This window comes from Theobroma cacao, chromosome 10 (assembly GCF_000208745.1).
Source record: "Theobroma cacao cultivar B97-61/B2 chromosome 10, Criollo_cocoa_genome_V2, whole genome shotgun sequence".
In the NCBI taxonomy this organism is placed as follows: domain Eukaryota; kingdom Viridiplantae; phylum Streptophyta; class Magnoliopsida; order Malvales; family Malvaceae; genus Theobroma; species Theobroma cacao.
The window spans coordinates 21,470,200-21,494,972 of NC_030859.1; the positions used below are offsets into that span (position 1 = coordinate 21,470,200).

Consider the following 24,773-nt stretch of genomic DNA (forward strand, 5'->3'; position numbering starts at 1 on the left):
AAAAGAGCCATGTTGTGGCAAAACAAAGAAACTAAGAGAGATTTTTGCTACGTTTACAAATAACACTATGAAAAAAATATGTTACATAGTTTTATCAATAATAAAACCAAAATATTGGTAAAAAAGAGGTAGATATACAAATGTAAAATATCATGAATTTCTAATTGCTTTAAAGGATGACTATAGATAATATGCATTAAAGAAATTCCAGAACAACTTTTATAACGGCAAATTTCACATATTTGAAAAAGACATCAAACTCAATTAATAAATGCAAAAATTCAGTAAAGAATAAAAGACATAGTTGATTCAACCTAAGAGCAATAGATAAACAGCCACTTTATAAATAGAGAAAATGTTGATATCAACTTTCATATCAATCCATTCATTTAATATAATAAATCTAAAAAGAAGTTAAAGGGTCTATGTTTTAAGTTTCTCAGTTATTTTAACAGTAAAAATAATCCTTAATCTTTCTTTAGGTTTAAGTTATTACTAACTTTGATCATGATTTTCTTTTTGCAAAATACAATACTCAAAAATATAAAAGCAACTCAGTAACAAAAAAATTATTTGACCTCTGGTACTTTGGCATCTGGAGCAATGTCTCTACTAAGTATTGATTTGATTTGCTAAACAATTAGTTTCAATAAGATTTGAGAATTTATTATGCATGAAACAAATTTTATACCAATAATTATAACAATTAGTACATTAATAGTTATAAATTTATTTTATTTAACAATGGTTGTGCTGTCAAAGAACGATCCAAATTTTGACTGGAATAAATCATTTTTGTTGCTAAAAGAGGAAGAAGTTGACCTGAGATCTGTGAAAGATAATGAATACAGATGAACTATGGTAGGTCATAGATCTTCAGATTTTAAAATAGAGAATCTTCTTGCAAGTATGAGATTGATTTTTCGTGTCTTTGTTTGTCAATCAATTCTTCCCTTAACAATGACAACGATTTTTCCTTGCAGAAAAAAGATCATCATTGACAGTAGAAATCGTTAGTGAACTTAACAAATTGTTGAAAACAAAGGTTGACGGTAAGAATTATTAGTATATTTATGTAAGATGTTAATGACAATATAATATCAAAAGAATTATTTATTTGTTAAATGATTTACTTTTGATAGGCCAGGTTCGTCAAATCTATTAGAATGAGTAGTAATTACTTTTTTTTGTTATGTTGGTAAATTTTTTAGCTTTAAATAATTTTATTTTATTGTATGTATTTTGTTTGCAACAAACTTATTGCTATTAAAGAAGAAAGCATCATGAAAATAATAACAACTTGCATAAAAAAATATTTAAAGAGGGTAGTAAAAGAAAAAAAACAAAACAAACGAAAGAAGGAAAGCCAAAAATGAAAATAAACGCATAGAAAATGTGTAAAATTTCAGGGCAGTTTACAAATATGCTAACTGTTTGCGTTAACACCGAGTCATAAATAACTGCAGATGTTGCAGAAGAGAACAATAGATTAATCTCATGTTCTTATAATCATAGATTAAGAACTTCAATAAGCTAAACAATCAAAGTCAAACTTCAAACTCATTTGAATTTATATTGTATATACATTTCAATATTTTGTATTTTAAGTATAGACATCTCTCTTTTGAAGATGTTAAAATTTAAAAAATTATGTTTAAGTACTTTTTTATACCTAAACCAGGCTTATGAAGCACAGAAGTATGTTAGTTTTTTTTTTTAATTAATGAGTTTGATTTTAATTTCTGTGTATATTTAATTAGGTTAGTTTTAGACTATATTAATTAATATTGTATTTAATTTTCAAATATTTGGGTGTTAGGGTTATATTTTATATTTTACATTTTAATAAAGTTTTGGTTTAGTTGTAAATACTTATGTAATCTTAGTTTCAATGAGTTTTTGGATGATAAATATTTAAATTTTTGAGTTAAAATGATGATTATAAAGCAAATATAAATCAAGACCAAAGTCATTATTAAATACCAATACTGCTACAAAGGAAAAATGAAACAAACGACATATATTATTAAATATCTTGGATTTGTTAAATCTTCTCTTTTTTTCTAAAGATGAAAAATAAGCGAGAATTGGTAGACACAAATGAAATTCACACAAAATGCCAATATGTGAAAAATAGCAGCAAATAATTTGTATAGTTTCAAAGACAATTCTATCAACCAACTATTGATATGTTGACAACTAACATAAGATGCAGATTGTAAATAGGCTATTAATCATTTTAGTTTTACAATTAAGCTAATTCTTTGTTATTTTTAAGCTTAGGCACAATTGATCTAAGTGTTCAATTGATCATGTTACCTGGTGCAAAGAATAACAGGCAATCGTGAATGAAATTCAATAGTTTGTTACTATTACCTGGTGAGCAAAAAGTCTACTATCAAGTTGTCCTTGTGTCAATGGATTGGTTTGGAGGATGCACTGCACTTTAAAGAAAGAATTACAATATTGCATATTAAAAGTGCTTGAATAAAATAAAAATCTAGACTTGCTAAACAGTCTATCATAAAAGGCATGAAGTATATGATGGGAATAATATTAGGTAAAAAAAATACCTAAAGAAAAAACAAATGCTAGGAGAAATATGTATGGAATTCAAAAATTAGGTAACTATACATACGTGTAAGTATTTGAGGTCATAAAATGATTTATCTTTTGGTTGGTCAGAAAAGATTCATCAAACAAAAGATACATTACTGTAATTTGCATGTCTGAAATTAAGATTGTTGGTGTGTAAGTGTTATTTGTGATTCTAGGAAAGATGAGCAATTATCATTTTCATTTACAATGTAAAGACAGATCAAAACTAAAATTCATCAAGTAAGAAAAATGTTGAAAAGGATAGAATCTCCAGTATAATAGAGTTTAATAATATCTAAAAAGATATAAAGTTGAGGAATTGGAGCAATTTGAGGTGGTACTTGAGTTGATAGAGGTCATTTATTTAAACCGATCAATAAATCAGTAAAAATCTTCATTATAAACATAAATTGAGTTGAGTGATTAAAAAGTGCAACAAATTGTTGGAAATATAAATAAAAAATGATCATACAACTGTTTGTTAAATCATAAGCATCCATGAAATAGAATAAAGGAAAAAGCTATTAAGAAAAGTATAGCAAAAAGTTTAGAGAAGCCTTACGTAATCATCCTATAATTAGGGCAACACATAGTCACAGCAAAATTCATATATTATAGTATTTGTAGAGCATAACATAATTGACTGGCGCAAAGAAGATTTTCAAAGTATTCACACATTCAAGTTAGATCATCAAAAAAAACTCACTTGTATATTTTATGTCATCAAATTTGTTCAGCCAAAAGTTACGAAGATATAGTGTTATATATTGTATTATTAAACTTAACATTTAACTGAATATGTCTTAAAAGTTAAAAGAATAATGCAGGTCAATAGCTGGCAATAAGAGTATTGGATTAGGTATGGAATAATCTATCTTTTGTTCCTAGTTTTGTATTTCTTGATGGGTGATTGTTCTTCCTAGTTGGTCATGATCAAATTGAATCAACACATCATCTTATAAGTAGGTAATATAGTTAAGCACCTAACCCGCAAATTTAACAGCTTTCTTAATAGAGGAAGCAAAAAGACATGAAAGAAAATGTAAGAAACAAATAAGAAAAAAGAGTGCCTTATCCCCAACAATTTAAAAAATTCTTACAATATTTCTTACAACTGAAGTAGCAAGCAAACCATAAACTTTGGTAAAAGAAAAAAAAAGAGATATTAAGAAATTAATCAAAACAAACAATCATAAAATCAAAACAGAAAAATATGAATAGACATAATAAACATTACAAATCTAAATACCCAATGCTTGTGAGATGCTGAAATATAAATTTAAATGCATTTATCACTAAATAAAAGTCACCATTCAAATACCCAACTACTCTTGTTAATCTATAGCTTATTTATGGGATTTCATACGATTGAATAAGTAAAACACCTAACAAACTTGTTTTGAAACTTTTTTTTTTATTTAAAAATTTTTTTATGGGTAAGAAATGATACATACTGCTATAGTCAATTTAATTAATGATAAAAACAGTTAAGTCTAATCTAATGCATTTATAATCAATAATTGATTTTAACATCATGTAACTAACATTGATACCTTACAACATATTTCATATACAGCACAGAGCAATTAATTTAATATAAAAATTCTGAGAAAATGACAAAACAATTAAACATAAAATAAATTAAAAATAACCATGACTAAAGATGCTTTTAATTATCAGAAAATAGCCACCAAATTAACAAAAAGATATATTAAAGAAGTTTTTAAAAAACTGAATGAATGACTTAAGAAAATAGAAAATTGATTAAAGTTCAACAAATCAAAACAAAACTAATCAACAACAGTCGACAATACACTAGGTGTGGAGTTGAACCGTACATACCTCAAAAAATGATCAACTAAGGCTAAATCATGGATAAACAAAGGGTAACTCAACAATAAATACAACGCCCTTGCAAAGCAAAAAGAAATGACAAAAGAAATCAATAAGGGAAACCAAGTAGTACAGTTCTAAAACTCAAGAGTAGACATATAATCAGTAAATGCAAACTGAATCTAATGCTAAATACATGTATGGAAAGGAAACATAATGCATAATGCAATTAAAGAAACAATAGCAAACCCAAATATAAACAAAGCAAGCCCCCCAAACATGAACAATGCAAAGCACTCCTTGAAAATCCACGCACAGTAATGGCAAAACTGAGAGCTAAGAAAGAGAAACCAAAATAAAAAAGTAAATACAAAAAATTAAACAAACTCCTTAAGCAAACGAAGAAAAAAAATTAAACATGAACTCACCCAAAAAAATGAAGAAAAATCAACACTAAACAACAACAATGTGCAAAATCAAAATCTATAATATACCTTAAAAAAGCCAAATATAAAGAGAAAGCATGACTGAAACAAAAAATTAAACAAACTTTAGAATCAAAAAGATAAAAACACAAATACTACGGTCAACACTAAGGAGCAAACGAGGAAAAAGAAAATAAACATGAACTCAAGCAAAGAAATGGAGAAAAATCAAAACTAAACAGCAACAATGTGCAAAATTGAAATAATAAGAAAGAGAAAAGAAAAGCAACAATCAAAAGAAAGAAAGAGAGAAACACCAAAGAGGAATAAAGAAGGTTCTAGACAACCAAACCAAGGGAAAATACCACAAAACCCTCAGTAGAACACAAAAATTCAAAAAGGCCTTTCTACTCCTCACGACTTCCCTTCTTTCCTAACTCAAGTCTTTTTTTTTTATTTTTGCATGCCACATGTCACTTAATTGTGTGGCCACTTGTCAATTGTTGAAAAGGCCTAAAAAGGCCTTTCAACTCCTCACTGACTTCCCTTCCTTCCTAACCCAAGTTTTTTTATTATTTTACATGCCACATGTCACTTAGTTGGGTGGCCACTTGTCAATCGTTAGGAAACCCTCCTAGGCTTCTTTTAACTTAGAGTTATAAATAGACAAATAAGTATAAATAATAAGAGACATGAATTATTCTTTGCAAAACTTCATTAACATCGATACTTGTCTTTGATAAGTTTTCACTATGTCAATTCGTCTTTGATAAGTTTTCACCCTTTCATAGACTTAACAATGAGTAAAATTTTTTACAAACGACTTAAATATACAATAAGATATTGTAAGCAATAAAAATTTCAAACACCTTCAACTTCTACTCTATCAAGACTTTCCTCATGTGTTTGTTGTCTTTGATAAGGTTTCACTATATTCCTATCCCCAAACACGTGTCATAAGTACACTCTCACTGCAGACGAGTGGTGTGAAACTCCTTAAAACGTAATTTTCAAAACAATGAGTAAAATCTTTTGCAAACAGCTACAATACATGACAGGATATTGTAAATGATAGAACCACTTGCTATTCAATCTTTTATCTCTTCGATTCATAGAAAAAAATTACTATATCCATATACAAGCATACTTAAGAATAATTATATGTAATGCACATGTATTACATATATGTATCTATGTATTAATAATTTAATTCCTATTTTTTATATTGAGTGGATTAAAAATAATCCAAAAATTTGCATGTTTGATGGGTAGTAAGTATATTTATCTTGATTCAAAGTTCAAATCTTTATTTTTTAAAATTGTTTTTGGTTGAACAAAAATTCCAAATTAAAAATATAAATAATTAAAATATTGACATACAATTGAAACAAAAAGAATATAAAGGTGTAAATTGAAAATTTATAGATTGTTTGGCCCTTTATTTCTCATGTATTGTTTCTTCATTCATTTGATTGGCAAATGCCACTCTAAAATCCCTCAAAAACAAAGTTTAATTAAACCCAATCTTTAATAGTATTTGTTATTTCATGTTTGATGGAACAATCTCCAAAATATTAAAAACTAAATTATCCCTTATAACTTTGAAAAATTATAACACTATATTATATATATATATATATATATATATATATTCATTTTTACTTTGTCTTTCTCTCTCTTCTCATTCTTGCCTCCACTCATTACTATAGGCAACAATGGCGACGATGACAATAGTGACTCTAAGGTCGGATGTAGTTAAAAAGTGTCAATCTAGCGCCCTCCAGCCAAATTTGATCAAAGAGTTGCTGGATCTGAGATCTATAGCCTATTTTGGTCACTAGAATCATCGAATTGGCGCTTCTTGATCATATTTTTATGACCAGATTTGGCATTCCACAACTAAGTCTAACAATAAGAAGCACCGATCTGGTGTCCTAGTGGCTAGATCCAAGCACATGATGTGCTAGATCGACGTTACATTATATCAACCACATTTCTACCCACACAAGAAGAATAAAGGAAAAAAAGAATTGAAAATAAAACAGTTTAAAATTTTAATTGTACATTAAAAAATTAATATTTTAAATTTAAAAATTATTAATATTTTAATGATAATAATGTTGAAATTATAAATAAAATATTATTATTTTAAAATATTAATGTTTAAATTATTAAATTATTAATATTTTAAATTTTAAATGAAAATATAAATTAAAATAAAAATGCAAATATAAAAAGATAAAAAAAAGAAAAATTAGACTAATATTTTAATAGTAAATTATTATTTTTTTGAAATTGAGAAAAAAAGAATTCAAATCTTGCAGTACAATAATAAATTATTAAATTATTAAAATTTTAAGATTTTAATGAAAAAATTAAATGATTAAAAAGAAAAAAATTCATTAATTTTTTCTTTTGACATAAATTTTACAAAACTATATAAAAGATATTTTTATTTTTAATAAAAAAATTTTTTATTATAATAAAAGATAGTTTTATCATTTTATTATTTATTTTTTAATTATTCTAAAATTATTTTTACCAATTAAACTAAATAAATAGAACCACAAAATAACTATAAACCAAACGTGCCCTTAGGGCTTCAATAGACACACTCGGCCAACTATAAAAGCAACATTTTCCCCTAAACCTACTCTTCCTCTTACAAGCCAAAACCCTAGTTGTTAGCCGGCAGAAGCAGAGAGCTTCCAAAAACCTCCGCATCTTCCCCAAGCCATGGTCAGATCTTTATTTAATCTCTATTTTCTGGATTTGGGTCTTCATCAAAACATAATCTTTTTCACAAATTTGATCTCTCTGATTGAAACTTTATTGTTTTGTAGACTTTCAAGCGTAGGAATGGTGGCCGCAACAAGCATGGCCGTGGCCATGTCAAGTTCATCCGCTGCTCTAACTGTGGCAAATGCTGCCCTAAGGTACTGTGCATCTGTTTTTCTTATCTGGGTCTTTATTTGTTTCTTATTTGTATTGGGTGAATTTCTTTTTTTATTCATTCGGTTTATCTATGTTTGGATTGAAAAAGGACAAGTCAATCAAGAGGTTTCTTGTGAGGAACATTGTGGAGCAAGCTGCTGTCAGGGATGTCCAGGAAGCCTGCGTCTATGACAGTAATTTTCATTTCATTACCAATTACTCTCTATTTCCGTGATTAAATGCATATATTTGGATCAATTGTTTAGTGATTGATTGGTTAATTTTGTGTAGTGTACACTCTGCCTAAGCTGTATGTGAAGATGCAATACTGCGTTTCCTGTGCCATCCACTCCCACGTTGTGAGGGTCCGATCCCGCACTGACAGGAGGAAGCGTGACCCACCCCAGCGCTTCATCAGACGCAGGGTAAATCTTTTTATGATCCATGATTTGATGCTTTTCACTGTGTTGCTAACTAGTATTTCACGGATCTATGTTGTGATGTGAATTAAATGTGGTTCTTCTTGTTTCGCGGGGCTTGTTCATCAATTCTCTTTTATCCCATATGATTTATTATGATAAAAGTTTTATAAACATCTCATTTAAAGGGTATATTATCATTATCTTGAAGTGTAGGGTTGTTAATGGAATTTGAGCTCTCGAATTCCTTTGCAGATTTTCAGGCCACTTGTCACCATTAGAGTGGTTCTTTATTCACTATATTGTATAGAGTGATAGAAGGGTGTTTTGCAATTCTTCAGGGACTCCTGTCTGCCCCTTAAGCAGAAGTTTTAAGTGCTTTAGGGATGAAGTAGCCCCTCATAACTAATCTCCATCTGAATCACTTTGTCAATTGCCTTTTTTGGTGGCTTATTGATCATTATGGGATGGAAAATGTCTTGAATCTAATATAATTGATACGTGGGAGTCATTGATGAGACTGGAAGAATTTTGGCAAAATTTTGCTAATTGTGACCATCATTTAAATGATTCTCTGTACTATGTTATAGAGGATAGCAGTTCTTTAGGGACTTATGTCTGCCCCTTTTGCAGAAAATTTAAGTGCTTTAGGGATGAATAAGTCCCTCATACGAATATCCATCTAAAGCACTTTGTCAGTGGCCATTTCTTGGTGGCTTATTGATCATTATGGGGTGGGAAATGCCTTAAAACTAAAATAAATGATAGGTGTAAGTTGTCTAGAGGTAGACTAGAATCTTGCGACACCTTAAACATAGTGACTCATGGTTTGCAGATTGTGACCAATGAGCATCATTAAAGTAGTGATTTGCATCTCTTAAGGGACTGTACGTCTGCCCCTTAAGCAGAAATTTTAAGTGCTTTAGGGATGAATAAGTCCCTCATACGAATATCCATCTAAATCACTTTGTCAGTTGCCTTTTTTGTGGCGCACTGATCATTGTAAGATGGAAAATGGATTCTTATGGTGATACATTACTGGTATCTGTAAGTGTAGGGGATTCTTATGGAAAATGGTCGTTGTTTTAATGTTTCTTGAATATTTGCATGCATTCAGAAACTTTATTAATTGTTTATGTAATTTAAATTTTCAGGATGACATGCCAAAGCCTGGTCAGCCTGGTCAAGCTCCTCGTGCCGGTGCTGGAAATCCCGCACGTCCTTAAGGCCTTCAAAGCTTCAGACGAGTTTCTATATTTTGTTATGCTCTAGAATGGCTGCTTGAATTTTGAGAACTTGGAGTTTGTGTAGGAAGGTTTTGATTGGTTCAAGTCTATTTGCATTTTTCTCTTTTTGTTACCATGGAAACTATGAGTTGTTGAGAATACTAGTTGGAATCTCATAATTTCTATTTAGTTACTTAACATCTCCAAAATAATTCTCACTTTCCATAAACATCACTAGCGATTTGAAAATGTCCACATTATTTTACATAAAAGCAGTTGTGTTTTTGTTGTGGAGTGATCTTGATTAGTCGAAAATCTCAGTATGTAATGTGTGATGTCTCTATGTATATCTATGTATAAATAGCATTTAAGACTAAATATCCTGGACCATTTACACGGCTTCATGAAGTTTGATTTTAGGTTATCTTGAGTTGCCAGCGATCTCTATGTTGTGCAGAAAGTTTTAAAGGGGACTGAAAAGTAGAGGATTCTGTTTTTCAAAACATTTGTGTCAGAATATCATAGGTTACCATTGTTTGAGTTCATACATTCGGAAGATGTTTCACTTGTGTTTTCAGCAGTAAATGATCATGCTTGGTGTGAAAAATCTGATTAGGTGTAAACATGCTGTCTAACCCATTCAAAACCAATCAAAGTTTGGCTTGAATTCGAATCTAAATCCAATTCATCCCTCTTTGAAATGATTACAACTCAGCTCAAACTTGATTGCTCTATCTTTTCCTATTGCATACTGCATTGCCCCCTCTAATAAGGCAAGATTGGCAAATTTTGATCCAAACTCAAACAAGCTAGAACAGCTCAAGCTTTCAAAGTTCTAGGCATTTGGAACCAAGTCTTTTCTTCTTGGAATGGGTATCCGTGATCACACTTCTCAACTGCAGGCAAAGGAACTAGGTGTGGCTTCGAGTTCCAGGACTGTTATAGACGTATGATTAATGCCTCCAAAACTTGAAATTTTCAGCACCCATGTAATATCTTGGCAATCCTGATGCATCCTGCCATGGGACAGTCGGTCTTTATTGCATTGGAGGCAATGTGTGATCTACTTGCAGCATATCCCTCCTGCAACAAAAACACCCACTTGACTGTTGGTTTTGTGCAATGAGACAAACATTCTCAGATTCCTAGAATCATTTGGAATGCAGCAGTACCATAGCTTATAACTGTTAAATTCCAGTATTATGTTACCTGAAAAAAAACCACCTTTCAATCAACCAATGTAACAGCTTGGGAAGTATTCAATTAAGTAAACCAAAAGGAAAACAGGGATCAATTCTGCTAAATACTTTTGCTAGTCATTCTTACCCTAAACCTAGCTATATTTTGAATTTTTCGTTTTCCTGCTAAGCATCCTCCCTGTCTTAAAGCAAGCATCATTTTAGGTCTCATTAGAATCTCAAGTCTCTAAGTGGCGTAGCACATTCTTTTCTGCCTAGTTGTTGTTCAAATTCTTGTGAATAGAGAACACAAGTAGAAGTAGAATACCTTGTGAAGGGAGTTCATGATAGTCCTTATGGAAGGAGTATTTGTTTGTGCACGACATGCCACCTGAGAAAGTATGAGAATCATTAACCAAAATGAAGCAATTCAAATATAAAGCTTATGTTTAGAGAGAGAAAACCATGCGAGGGACCTCATCCAACTTGATGTATCCAAATGGTAATCTGGGGTCACTTTCTTCCACCATCCGTTTCAGCAGTTTTTCTAGATCAGTTCCTGCACCATTGCCCACCCATCCCCACTGCTCAGCTAAATTTAACATTTCCATTATGTAAGCAGCACTATGAAGAGGTCCCGTCCACATAGGGCCAGACACAACAAGTGATGCAGCATCCTAGAAAAATTGACAGCAAATTTAGTATGCCACTCCAGTTGTAGAAAGCAGAAACAAGGTTTAAGGGGATACACGTCAAGCATTCTTTTACCATTGCTGAGAATAAGGATGCTTTCACAACTGGGAATGAAGAACTGAGAAAGGGAAGGAAAGCACAAAACCACAATATATATACTATGACATAAACATGTCATGAATTGAGGTTATACTTTTGAGTTACTGCAAGGACATCTGATTCGACCAAGTTCACTCCATGAGACTGCTTGGGAATTTCCACAGCGGTAACAATAGCAGATGAAACCATAATCCCTATCATTAATATGAAAACTGCAGATAAGAACCAAAAGAGGACTAAACAATACAGCTTTAACACAATTGTAATCATATATCACCTGTTGTCAGGTAGCTTCCCTCGATTCATTCGGAGCAAGACTCTAAAAACAGGTCCATGGTAAGAATAGTAAGAAAAAAGTGGGGTAACATGATAGCCCAGCACAGAAGCCTCCCTCACAGCACCTCCTATAAGGATTCTCAAACCAAGCTCATTGGCATATGGCATTGGACGAACATATGCTCCGTATGCTGCTAATGAACTATATTTGCACATAAAAAGCCATAATTATCCCACAAGAGACCAATAAATGAGAAAGGATTCAGTGTTACGAGAACTTGCAATGCCTAGCCTCGGATTCATGCTGGAGCACGTAAGGGTTTGAAGGAATATTATATATACTAGTTATATGGAACAACTCTCACAAGTGAATGAACATAATAGAATCGATAATTCGTTAGTCAGAGGGAAATGTTAACAAGTATCTACAACACTGGTTAAGATGCTAAAGCATTGGGAATTTAGTGAAAACAGAGCATTAACACATTAACTAGAACTAATAGGCAACTCCTAATGAAAACATTATAAAGAATAAAACGTATAATTCTACTGGCATACAGAACAATTAGGTTATCAATTAGTATTACCTTTTAGTCAGTAGCAGTTAGCATAAATGAGAGAATAGCAGCTACAATGCCATGGCAGACCAAAATTTCATGATAAGATCAATATAAATGAACTTTTTCTATTCAAAAATAGCAACCAAAATTGCAAGAGAAACACTCACTGAAAAGGGCGGTGACCCCCAGATGAATACCCATCAGTGGAAGTAACATAAACCAACCCATCAAGCTTCAAACTACTAAATGCAGCCCTTAGAAAGAAAGACGAATCACTCCCAAAAGAATCTATATCAATAAAATCAAAATAATCCCTTTGCAAATAACAATCCGTTAGAACCCGATTTGCTTCACAATGCGTAACCACCCATCTCTTCTTTTCCCCTTGAAACCTCTCAACTTGTGCCAAGTTCTCCAAAATAACCCTCCTGTGGCTCTCGTTTGCATCATTGGCTAAAACGAAGTCGGCCTTCGATTCGACGAGGTAGCGAAGGGATCGGATTCCGCAGCCGCACATTGCATCGAGGACTCTTAATTGGCCTTTGGACTGCTTGTAGAGTGCTACTGAGAGGACACCGAGGTCCCGGCCTATGGCGCTTTCTTGGCGGAAAAAGGTCTCTCCGGTGTCAAAAAGGATACCCCTTTCGGTTACTTGATTGCATTTGCAGCGAATTAATGAGTTAAAGTTCGAGAATTTGGGTGAAGTTGAGGAATATTTGGGGTTTATCAAGGTTTTGTGGATAAAGGGAGAAGGGGATAGGGTTTTAGGATTGATTGTTAACATGGCGGGAAATTGTTGGGCTTCAATGATTCTTAGCCGGGTCTTACTATTTACTTATATGTGGCACACGTGTACCTTTTTATATTCAGTCCCCCACTGTGATACTGCCACGTCAGCCTAGTGGGTCCCTACGAGAATCTAGGGGACTGTTATCTAGTTAAAAATTTCACCTTTGCTGGGGCATTTGTTTCTTTCATTTCCGGTTTTGGAAGGGTTAGGGTTTTGTTTGAAGAATTGGTCTCAGATTGTGACAAAGATGTTGTGCTTGTTGTTCTTGCCTGAGTCCAGTGGTGAAAATGGAGAAGTTGGGTTTAAGCAGTACAGAAAAGCAAAGCAGAAGAAAGAAAGAAGCAATTTGGAAACTTAGTTCAGGTAAAGCTTCTGACCCCAAAACCAATTTGGAAACTTATTGCTGTCAAATTTGTGACTTCATGATCAGAGTAGTATTTGTTAGGTGAAGATGCACTCTGGGTTTGATAGTTTATTATGAAAAAGAAGTAGAAGAAGAAGAAGAAGAAATCATGTTTTCTCATCAACTGAGGCAAAAACACAGTCCCATTGTTTTGGTTTTGATATGCTTTATAAATGGCTTTCTGTATATTAGTTTGATTCCAATGCAAAACTAAGTGACATTGCTCATATAATTAGTTCCCCCAATCCTCATTGCTAACATGCACAAGTTAAAAATAACCCCAGAAGCACGTTGGTGTCCCCACCCCCCTCTTTTGTTTCTTTCACCATTTAGTCATGATTGGTTAGATTTAATACATTGTTCTGGTTAAGATGTAAGATTTCACGTATAGCACATTGAAGTGGTATTAGGATAGATTTAGTACATTTCCATGCTTGATGCACTAGAATGAACAAAGCCTTGCATGTTCATGGGTTGATTAGACAACAAAAAGGTCAAGATTACACAAATGGGTTGTTGAATTCCATTGCCGGCAGAAAAAGTAGGATTTTGGGATGGTCTTTATTAGGTTTAAGTGAGTTCTCAGGCTCCAAGTGTGGGGATAATTTATGATTTGATGTTTCCTTATATTGTGAGAGTGGGGATGTTTCCTGGGTTCTAACCAGGTTGAGGAAAAAAAAAACTTTTGTAATATTATGGGTTCACGAATATTACCTAAGGATAAAAGCAAGGCTGCAGCTTCTTCAATGGCTGGTTATGCTGTGTGCTAAATAGGTTGGATTTTCAGAGTTCTGTTTGTAAATAAGGCTAAAATTATTACGTTGTTGAATTGGTTTGTACTTTTGTAACTCAAGATGGATCTGAAATGACCCTTTTTCTTTTCTATTTGGAAAATTAATTTTGGTTGAAAGAAAAAGGGCTATGGCAAGCCTAATGATCTTTGTAAATGCTCATTAGATTATGTGAAATTTTCTCTTTGTAGTTAACCCATTTGAGTAGCCTGCTTTCTTGATGCTAATATTGGCAAGTGGAAATGCTGCGTATCTAGTATAGTTTGATTTGTTTCTTTGTTTCTGGTAGCTATAGTTTCACTATCCCACTGAGCTAGATTAGATAGTTAACATCTTTGCAACATAGCTCCTATTGGACGCATTTGGTTAGACCATAGCATCTGAACAACGTAGTTCTCTTTGGTTGCTTTGCGTGGTATTATTGACCGTATTTCACTTATAAGCAATAGACCCAAGTGTACACCCTTGAATGAAGTGGAATATTGAAATTTAGCAGACAGAATAAGTAAATAACTTGAGTATCCATTGGTAGAAATTGTTAAAAAACATTGATTAGTGCTGAATTGTAGTATAGAATAAAAGAAGTAAATAAATATATAACATTCTGCTATTAGTAGGAGTGTTTTCCGAAGAGAATATTCTCCATTCAAACCCAATACTTAAAACACACACAAACACAGAGGTGGATGACCTATGTTGGAAGGGCAATACAAAATTTTATTTGACACTTGTGTTCAGTTCATTTGAGCAGCCATAAAGCCTTGAAATGATTTGGACTTTCCCAAAGAGTTCAATCTATTTCATATTAGTTGATATTGAAATTTTCACAAATAAGACAAGTAGTGTTTGTATTAGGCAAGTAAATCAGCAGAGAATCTGAAGGAAATCATTGCATTTTAATATAAATAAGGAAAGCTGAGCTGATATTTGGTAATGAAGAGGGTATTACCTTTAGAGTTACCTATATGCTTTGACTTAATTATAATAAAATTAGGGGGCCAAAATGAAAAATAGCCAAGAATGCATTAACTGTATCATTAATATTGGCTGTGCTTCGTTTCCATATGGAAAGCTGCTGACTTATTCTTATAAGCTTTCAACATTTTGACCAATACTCTGTTTTGGCTCATTAATGAAGAAAAATTCATTTTTGTTAAGAGAGAGTGAGCAATTTGGAAGAAATGATATGGTGGTGAAACTTGATTAAGATCCTTCCATTGGATACAAGGGTCCTCTGAACTGCAAGTTGTATTTACCTTTTAATTCCTCCCCTAATTTCCATTACTTTTTCTGTTTGCTTATATATATTTTACTTTCTTTAGCCCTTTCTACTAAATCATCTTTTGGAGCTTCCTTCAATGGGGAGAATTTTTTTTTTTCCACTTGCTTCCATTTTTGACGAGTCTTGCCCCTACTTTTCTTTTTTTAATTATTTTGAAAGACCTAATTTTCTTTGATATTTATAAATGCCTATTTCTCGGATTATTATTTATAGACCAGGGGTGGAGTTTTTAAACTCTATAACTAAATTAGATGATTGTCAGATGTCCATTTAATAATTAGGTAATTTATTAATTTTCATAAATTGATCCTAATGGGACACATGCCAACGGTTCTTACCAAATTAAAAACTCCACCATTGGTGTATAGGATAATTTTCCTTAGTTCTCCCCCATGTCCTTTTCTACACAGAATCCGAATATTTTCATTTTGCCAAACTAGTCCTAACATTCTGCTTAAAATTGCTTTTCAGCCACAACTTTGGTTTATATAACATTTCTGCTTCCCGGAGGCTTTGAGAAGATAAACACATTTCAGGGCTTCACTACATGTTTCTTTGCACTTATGTTTAAAATACCTCTGTGGCAGTTTTACTCTTCATCTTTGTACCATCTTTGCACATTCTGCTACTTAGTCTATACTTCCGAATTCTACTTATCATTTATACATAAATATGTCTTTCTACCGTCCTCGAGTTCTTAGGCTTTCCTGAATATCTATGTCTTTTAAGTCCTTTCATTGTCTCTGCCGTCTACCCCCAACTCCAAAATGCCATTACGTTTTCTTTCTTTCTTTTTCTTTAATTCTTCTAATTTCTCATTGCAAAAGATTTCTTGACTTTTGAACTTGTTGACGGAGAATTAAATTGATGAAATTTATCCTTTAAATCCTTTAATTGTCTCTGCCGTCTACCCCCAACTTCAAAATGACATTACATTTTCATTTTTTTTATTCTTCTTTCCAGTTTCTAATTGCAAAGGATTTCTAGACATTTGAACTTGTTGACAGAGCATTGAATTGTTGAATGTTCCTAGGTTCTTTCTCAGAATGGAAGAGTTTCAAGAGAGTCTTTCACCTTCAACCTCTTTGTCCTTGTCCTCTACTTCCTCTTCACCTATCCTGCACCCATCATCACCTTCCTCTTTATCTTTCTCCTCCTGTTCTATTTCTTCATCTCAATCACATCCATTGTCAATTGATGCTGAACTCTGGCTGATGGCTGAGCAGAGAATCCAGGAGATACTATGTATCATTCAACCTGCTTTGGTTTCAGAGGAAAGGCGGAAAAGTATTGTTGGTTACTTTCAGAGGCTAATCAAAGGTTACTATGGCATTGAGGTAACCCTCCCCCCAAAAAAGAGAATTTAATTCTTAGATATTTTGAGCATGTGAAGTGAAATGGTCTTATCTCTCTCTCTCTCTCTCTCTCTCTCTCTCTCTTATTCTAACTTTTCCCCTATAAAATTAAGACTGGTTTAAGGAATTGTTAGTTCTTGCTTTATTGACTGTATGGATCTGCCTCCACAGCAAGTATGATTAAGACTAAATATGCGAACTTTACATCCTGGAAAATTTAATTCCAAATTTTTCCATCTTGCAGCATAATAAACTAGTTCATGAAATTGGTATTTCCACAGAAGATTACTCTTCATCAGTACTACAAAAACTGTCTGTTGGCTTTAATGCTTTGTGCATTTGTTTAAGTTGACAGATAATTGGAAGCCTTTATTATCTATGTTTTGTTTTTGGTATATACTGTATTACCAGTAATAGTTAGCATGGCTAAAGTTACCCATGTCTCTGAAGCCTATTTTTAAGTAAATTTTGTGGGGTTCCTTTTACACAGTGAGCACATATGTTTGTTGATTAGTGAGCATGTATATATTTGTAATTTACTCGATTCTTTAGAAGGCAGAAGGCGTCCAATAAATATTTCTTGTTTCATGCTGTTCTTGCCTGACAAGCAACGAGAAAATGAAACCCAAAATGACTCTTGAATTGTTATACCTAGTATTTTATGATGTTTTAGAGACATTAAAAATTAAGACTGATTTTATCTGAGTCTTTTGAATTAGATTTGACTGGCTTTTTAGAGCATTTCACCATGGATGTTTTATTATCTGCCAGTGACAATCAGTCATAGCTAGATGATTGCTTCTGTTTTGATGAATAATGTCTTATTAAGAGAAAGGTAGCTTACATAGCTTTGGATTTATGTGATGAACCCCAAACAGTGTTAGGGTACTGAGGGATTTGGTAATGAACCATCTAGTAATCTTGTATAGTTGCAATTAGTTTGATGACAGGCATCAAAGTTTTAAAAGAAAATATATAGTGTCATAAAACAGTTTTATGTTAGATCTAGGTATCTAGCTCATTATTTCCTGAAACTTTAACAAAAAATTTGGTCAGTTCTGGAATCTGGAACCTGATAGGCACCCCTTTTAATATCACTGGCTTGTGCAGAAGTAAAACTTAAATTACAAATATACACAGATCTACAAGCTTTTGTTATATCAACCCTGTCAAAGGTGTAGGCACACTAAAGGCACCAGGACTTTGGTTTGCTTGAGATGCAAGGAAAAAACCGCTGGCCCAAGTGAAGCAAGATGCCGATTTCTATGAATATTTAATAAGATATGGCAAAAAGAAAGGAAGATTTTTAACTAATATAACTTACAGGCTTTAAAGCAGTTTACTGTACACACTTGGGATTAGCTTAAGTGGTTAGGGTAGGGTGGGGTACGGGTAGGGATCTTAGTTTCAAGTCATAGTCCTCCTTCTTGTACCCCCACCCCAAAAAAGAAAAAAAGGTTGACTGCATTTTGTTGGCAAATTACTGTACAGAGATCAATCACTACTAAAAGCCAGTGTCAAACTCTACCTCTAAGTTCCTTACATCCATCATCTACAAGAAGTTACAAGTGGACAATAGTAGCCATCTCTTATTCCTGAAACATACACCTGTCTTTTTTTTGTCCATTGACAATATAACTCATATTAATATAAAAATCTGGAAAAAACATAAGGAAACTTAGCATAAGTGCTCTTTTTTCTGCCCCTTGCCTTTTAAGCTACACGCCTTAGTAAAGGCACCTCACATGTTGGGGTGCGAGGCCCTTCTGCTAGATTGAGCTATGCCTTAGTGCCTAGGCACGTGTTTTGACTACACTGCAGTTTATTACTAATCTTTAAAGAACTTTACTGCACTTTGAAAAAAACTTCATTGGAGAGGATCAAGCACCAAATTGTTTGTTATAATGCAGTTCTTTTTACATTCCCATGAACTTTGTTTCAGGTGTTGCCATTTGGCTCAGTGCCATTAAAAACCTTCCTTCCTGATGGAGATATTGATTTGACCGCTCTTAGTCATCGGAAGGCGGAGCAAAAAGAGTTGGCAAGAGATATCTGCAGTATCTTACAAAATGACCGGCAGGACTCTGAGTTCCTAGTACAGGATGTCCAATATATTTCTGCACAGGTTTAGTTCTTTTCTTGCTGAGCTTTTTTCTATCTTTTGCAAGTAACACATTATAATTCATTAAAAGTTATAGTTAACTAGCTCTTTGTTACATTTCATCTTTTATCAAAATTGGCACTCATTGTTTTCTTGGCTGTCCATGGGGATTTAGTTGCCACTATTATGAGTGATTTATGTTGCTTCAATCTTCCAAATTGAAAAGTGTATAACTTTGCATTCATCTGCATTTCCTTTTATACTTTTTGGCATTTTTACCTCTCATATTGATGTTGGATGCTAGCAATGCATCCAAAGAGACGTTTTATTACAAAAATAATCATCTCAAATGAGGAATTGCAATATTCATTTCCTTTCAACCCAAACATCCTTCTTTTACATACTTTTCAGCCTGATAGCGAGGAACCATTGTCTGGTGCAATGTGTATGTCCTGTGCCAACAAGTATGGAAGCTTCAGTCCATATATTCTGAATGGTGGTACAGTAACCAGGTCATCCTCCACAACACTGTATATGGGTAGATCCATAGTTGGCAGACATCCTTTTTTGTCACTCTCAGATTTTATGAGAAAATGAACCATGATCTATGTAATATTGCCCTTTATAGATTCACATGCAAACATACCAGACACTCGTTGACAAGATACCAGCCCATGCACATCTAACACTCGGTTGATTCTCAGAATAGTGTTTTCCACCGTATGTACCTATAGCTTGCAGAAGCTTGATATCCATTCATGTGTATGAATTGGATTATGGCAGCTGCTGTCCAGTACATAGAGAAAGCTGCTTCACCTTGTGCTAACTAAAGTAGTTTTCTTAGAAAGAAATTTTGTAGAAACAAAAGAAAGCTAGGGTTGTGTAGTACATCTGATTTGTTTGTTCCTTAAACTTTGCTTTTATGGGAGTTAGTGTGGAAACTGCATGCTAATTCTTTTAGTTGTAAACATCTCCATTGGACAACTATTGGTCATTGCCACTGTTAAGTATTCACAGAAAACCCAATAGCAATTGTCAGAGATGTAGAACTTGAATATAATACCCCAAAAAACCCCTTTAAGTGATGTAATGGCACCACTTAGCACTTTCCTTCATCTGTAAGCGAATACTAACAATTGAAATAGACGGGCCTACCATGTGGATAACGAATATGGCAAACAGATAACAAATTAGAAGCAAATGGGGTAACAGACAACTAGTCTCTTAATTTTATTAAATATCTAACCTAAAACCAATTGGTTATAGGTGGAGATATCAAACTGAATATGATGTCACAACCCCAAACTTGACTGATCTGGGATAACAGCCATATTTCAGCAGACACTTGACACCACCTTCTGCATACTGGTGGTATTAGTTGGATAGAAATTGTTTCTGGTAAATTTATCTTTGTTGTTGGTCCTGTGCACTATCATATATATGGGAACAAAGCCCAAAATTATCTGGTGCTCATTGCTGCTATTTGGGAGGCAGGTTAAGATAGTGAAATGCACTGTGAATAATATACCAGTGGACATCTCTTTCAATCAAACAGCGGGCCTGTCTGCACTATGCTTTCTGGAGAAGGTATCATCTTATCCTATCCAAAGTTAAGATGCTTTGAAACGGTTTTCAAAACATGTATGACTTAGACGCTTGCACCTGTTAAATGAATTTGGACCTCTGTTTTTAACACATCCCAAACTTCTTAGACTGAGATAGTCAAAATACATATAATTGACTTGAATATAAAGACAAGAAGCCAAAAATATAATACTAAATGGTAGATTGTTTTTCTTAGCATTAATACTAAGTAGAAAAGTTAGATGATGTTCATTGGGTACTTAGCTTTTGATAATTCTTGTTTTCTGTATGACTACCAATTAGCAGAAGGGGACTTAGCTTTTGCTTTTCCTTATATTTGTTCCTTTCTACATCTTTTTTAGGTCTTTACTGGATATAGGAGAAATTCATGTTTCTTTAACAAAATTATATTTGTTTGTTTGTTTTCAGCTCCTTTTATTTCATTTCAGATTGCTTAGTTCAGCTTTCAGGCATGCTTTGCATTTAGTTCCGAATCACCGATTTACCTTTTCCCCTTACCATTTCTTGAAATTCTTTGCCTTCACTTCTGCCTTGAGAAAACCCTCTCTCTCTCCATGCATTATTTCCTTTAGCAATACTGGGGTGACAATTTTAATGCATCTATGACTTCTTTGAAACTGTTTGTTTTCAGGTTGACCAATTTGTTGCGAAAGATCATCTTTTCAAATGCAGTATTATCTTGATCAAGGCCTGGTGCTATTATGAGAGCCGAATTCTTGGTGCACATCATGGCTTGATTTCTACATATGCATTAGAAACATTGATCTTGTATATCATCAATATCTTTCATTCATCATTATGTGGTCCACTTGCGGTGAGTAATCTTCAGTTTAGTAGTTCCCTTTTCATCTGCAGAAACATTGATAATGGGACTTTCCGTATTCTGTTTGCAGGTGCTTTATAAGTTTTTGGACTACTATAGCACATTTGATTGGGAAAATTACTGTGTCAGTATAAATGGTCCAGTTCCCTTGTCTTCTCCTTCAGCAGTTGTGGGTGAGTAGTTCATTATTCTCAGTTCATTTCATCTAAAGTTTCACTTATTTACTTGTGATCCAACATTTCTGTATTCTTTGCAGCTGAGTCTCCAGAAAATGATGGGGACGAACCTTTGCTTAGTCAGGACTTTTTGAGGCATTGCAGAGAAATGTTTTCTGTTCCAATGCAATCTCTTGAGATTGGGGCCCATGCTTTTCCCATCAAGCATCTCAACATTGTGGATCCTTTAAATGAGAACAACAACCTAGGGCGAAGTGTAGGCAAAGGTATTTTGACTTCTTTTATACAGTGAACTGGTTCTGCGATTGTTGTTCTGAATTTTGAGCCTTGAGTATGTCATTTCTCTAAATTTTTGGATAAGTTTTAAGAAACTGAAAATTTTTCTTCCCATTTTATTGAAAATTTCGATCAGTACTTGAGAGAGAGAGGGAGGTCATACCACATGCCAAGAGATGATCTACTAAAAAAAATATAGCATTCTTTATGATAGCTAAATATCATGATTAGAGGTTTCTTGATCTAATAATTATACTATAATATCTGAACTGAAACGCCAAGTTTAACTGTTGGATGTTATTAAAAGAATTTAAAGGATGCTCATGACGTCTCTTAATTTAAACACCAAGTTCACAAAAATAATATGCAAATGATCATCAGCCTGTGTCTTCCCCTCCAGGTAATTTCTATCGAATAAGATCTGCTCTTTCCTTTGGGGCCCAAAGGCTTAGGGAAATCCTCATGCTACCAGGTGAAAATATGGGTAGGGGACTCGAAAATTTCTTTATTAATACTTTGGGTCGGAATGGAAGAGGACAGAGGCCAGATGTACAAATTCCTGTACCTGCCTTTGGCACTGGCAGATCTGAAGAGTCTGATCTGAGTGGAGACTACGATGGTTACTATAATGGTCTAATATACAGTCAGAGGTATCATAATAATGACTTGCCTGCTACTGCCCAGCCAAGTTCTGTATCATCATCTTCTCAGACACAAAAGAAGAGCACATGGGAAGCCCTACGCCAGTTTGTGAGGTGCAAGCGAAACATTTTTTACTGGAAGGCCACAAATGTGATTATTCCAAGTCTGTCATTCTCTCATCCTTGTGCTCCACAGTTACCAGCTGCTACATTTGGTATTGACAAGATGGCAAAGTCAAGAGGAACAGGCACTTACATCCCTGACATGGTATATCAGTTTAATGAGAGATCTACTTGTTTAACTATCAAATTAATGACTTAAACTGAAACTAAGATGATTGAGCATTTTTTGCTAAAATGATAATGTTTTGTTCATGCAGACCCATCAGTCTTACAGAGATATGCAATCATGGGTAAGTACAAGAAATCCCAAGTCTGCTACTAAGATGGTTGAGCATTTTTTGCTAAAATGATAATGTTTTATTCATGCAGACCAATCAGTCTTACAGAGATGTGAAATCATGGGTAAGTACAAGAAATCCCAAGTCTGCTACTAAGATGGCTGAGTGTTGTTTGCTAAAATGATATTGTTTTATTCATGCAGACCCATCAGTCTTACAGAGATATGCAATCATGGGTAAGTACAAGAAGTCCCAAGTCTGCTACTAAGATCGTTGAGCATTTTTTGCTAAAATGATAATGTTTTATTCACGCAGACCCATCAGTCTTACAGAGATGCGCAATCATGGGTAAGTAAAAGAAGTCTCAAGTCTGCTACTAAAATCATTGAGCATTTTTTGCTAAAATGATAATGTTTTATACATGCAGACCCATCAGTCTCACAGAGATACACAATCATGGGTAAGTACAAGAAATCCCAAGTCTGCTACTCCTGGTCTGTTGCAGAACTCGCCAAAAGAAACCAATGCCAATGAAAATTCCCTGGATGAAAATTCCCTGGAGACAGACCACAGTGGAAACGGTGGCTCTCTTGATTTTGATTTTACACCAGAAGAATTCCCGCTTCTTCCAGGCACTGAAAGGACCATGACAACCCATCAATCTAGTCAGCCTGCAGTGAAGTGTCCACAGGCTGAGAATTGCTCTGGATCCTTACCAGGTATTAAATTTGGTAATTTTGAGTGCTCAACCCCAATGGGAATGCATTCACCACTACCTGAGCAGACAGACTCCAGGGTACGCATGCCTACAACTGAAAAGCAGAAGCAAAAAGAACTATGCGAGTTTAATGAAGGAAGGTAAAGCATGGCATATTCTGTGAAGATTTTTGAGAAGCTCTGAGGCACTCTCTAATTTTCATTTTTCACCTTTCTAACTGGGTGCTGCAGGTTTCTTGTAAAACCTCTCCAATTGGAAGATAATGATGACTTCCCTCCTTTATTATCCATGTGAACAATTTCCAGAGAGGCTGCAAGTCGCCTGAAGGAACAATCATCATTTCCAAGCTTACATGCTATACTGTGAGATTGCCCTGTCTGCAGTACCAGATATCATAGACACAGTTAGCTTTTCTTTTTCTCTATCCTGCATGCAAACTATAGGGATATGGCAATTGATGATAAGACTTTGATTGATCTTTCACAATCTCTTAGGGTGATTCTTATCAAACAGTTAAATAACGCTTTCCCTTTTTTCATCTACAATATAAAGTTTGATTAGCAGTTTGGCTGGGTGCATGATACTGCTTAACAGGAGCTTTGGGAAGAAGCTAACAAATCGCAGACATGGAGCTCAGCTTGGGCTGGCTCATAACTGTCCTGTGCTGATAATCACACACTGCGTATACAACACATACACATGCATAATGAACTCCCGTGCATGAGCAAAGACACACTCAAGCCTATGGGATCATGGGCACGATAAGACATACGTGCACACATACATACATACATACATACATACATACACGCATGGTTATATGTTCCCTCACATATCGAACTCTCCCTTTCGTTTGTCACGTTGAGCGTTTTAAAAATGTAAATACAGTGTTAATTTCACCTCATACAAGTTGTTTATAAGCATGAACGCTAAATGATATCAGTGAAGTGTGTTGAGGAAATAAATGCAGGGTAGTTGACAAGGAGGAGAGCATTAAGAAAGAATGTCACACAGAGCTTTGCAAAAATAGATAAAGTGTTTCAATGTCACATTGAGAAAAGGAATTTAAAAAATATTGATAAATGTAGATATTATATATCCCAATAATCAATTTTAACGGTCCGTATGCTTTAACATAGAATATGTCTCAAAAATTGTTTTTTGTACTTA

The 24,773-nt window shown here is 33.8% G+C and overlaps 3 protein-coding genes across 7 annotated transcripts; 2 read left to right on the forward strand and 1 right to left on the reverse strand.

Moving 5' to 3' along the window:
• On the forward strand, nucleotides 7,481–9,724 carry LOC18587489 (40S ribosomal protein S26-3). The gene is made up of 5 exons (XM_007011281.2): nucleotides 7,481–7,595; nucleotides 7,700–7,792; nucleotides 7,900–7,984; nucleotides 8,082–8,215; nucleotides 9,364–9,724. Exons 1-5 carry the CDS (start codon nucleotides 7,593–7,595, stop codon nucleotides 9,433–9,435), a joined length of 387 nt encoding a protein of 128 aa, XP_007011343.1. The 5' UTR covers nucleotides 7,481–7,592; the 3' UTR covers nucleotides 9,436–9,724.
• Nucleotides 10,030–13,084, reverse strand: LOC18587490 (tRNA (guanine(26)-N(2))-dimethyltransferase). Of its 2 annotated transcripts, XM_018129301.1 has the most exons (7): nucleotides 12,409–13,084; nucleotides 11,683–11,883; nucleotides 11,500–11,599; nucleotides 11,090–11,290; nucleotides 10,942–11,004; nucleotides 10,608–10,644; nucleotides 10,429–10,518 (listed from the first exon to the last, which is right to left on the reverse strand). In XM_018129301.1, the coding sequence occupies exons 1-6, from the start codon at nucleotides 13,023–13,025 to the stop codon at nucleotides 10,636–10,638; spliced, it is 1,191 nt and encodes a 396-aa protein (XP_017984790.1). In that variant the 5' UTR covers nucleotides 13,026–13,084; the 3' UTR covers nucleotides 10,429–10,518; nucleotides 10,608–10,635. The 2 variants fall into 2 exon arrangements, with proteins under 2 accessions (XP_017984789.1, XP_017984790.1); XM_018129300.1 differs by lacking the exon at nucleotides 10,608–10,644 and having other exon boundaries at nucleotides 10,030–10,518.
• On the forward strand, nucleotides 13,208–24,169 carry LOC18587491. Of its 4 annotated transcripts, XM_007011286.2 has the most exons (14): nucleotides 13,209–13,394; nucleotides 16,541–16,844; nucleotides 18,805–18,987; nucleotides 20,458–20,550; nucleotides 21,200–21,382; nucleotides 21,462–21,564; nucleotides 21,648–21,833; nucleotides 22,244–22,752; nucleotides 22,865–22,897; nucleotides 22,977–23,009; nucleotides 23,089–23,121; nucleotides 23,201–23,233; nucleotides 23,313–23,743; nucleotides 23,834–24,169. In XM_007011286.2, exons 2-14 carry the CDS (start codon nucleotides 16,554–16,556, stop codon nucleotides 23,895–23,897), a joined length of 2,175 nt encoding a protein of 724 aa, XP_007011348.2. In that variant the 5' UTR covers nucleotides 13,209–13,394; nucleotides 16,541–16,553; the 3' UTR covers nucleotides 23,898–24,169. The 4 variants fall into 4 exon arrangements, with proteins under 4 accessions (XP_017984787.1, XP_007011348.2, XP_017984786.1 ...); XM_018129298.1 differs by lacking the exon at nucleotides 23,201–23,233 and having other exon boundaries at nucleotides 13,208–13,394; XM_018129297.1 differs by lacking the exon at nucleotides 23,089–23,121.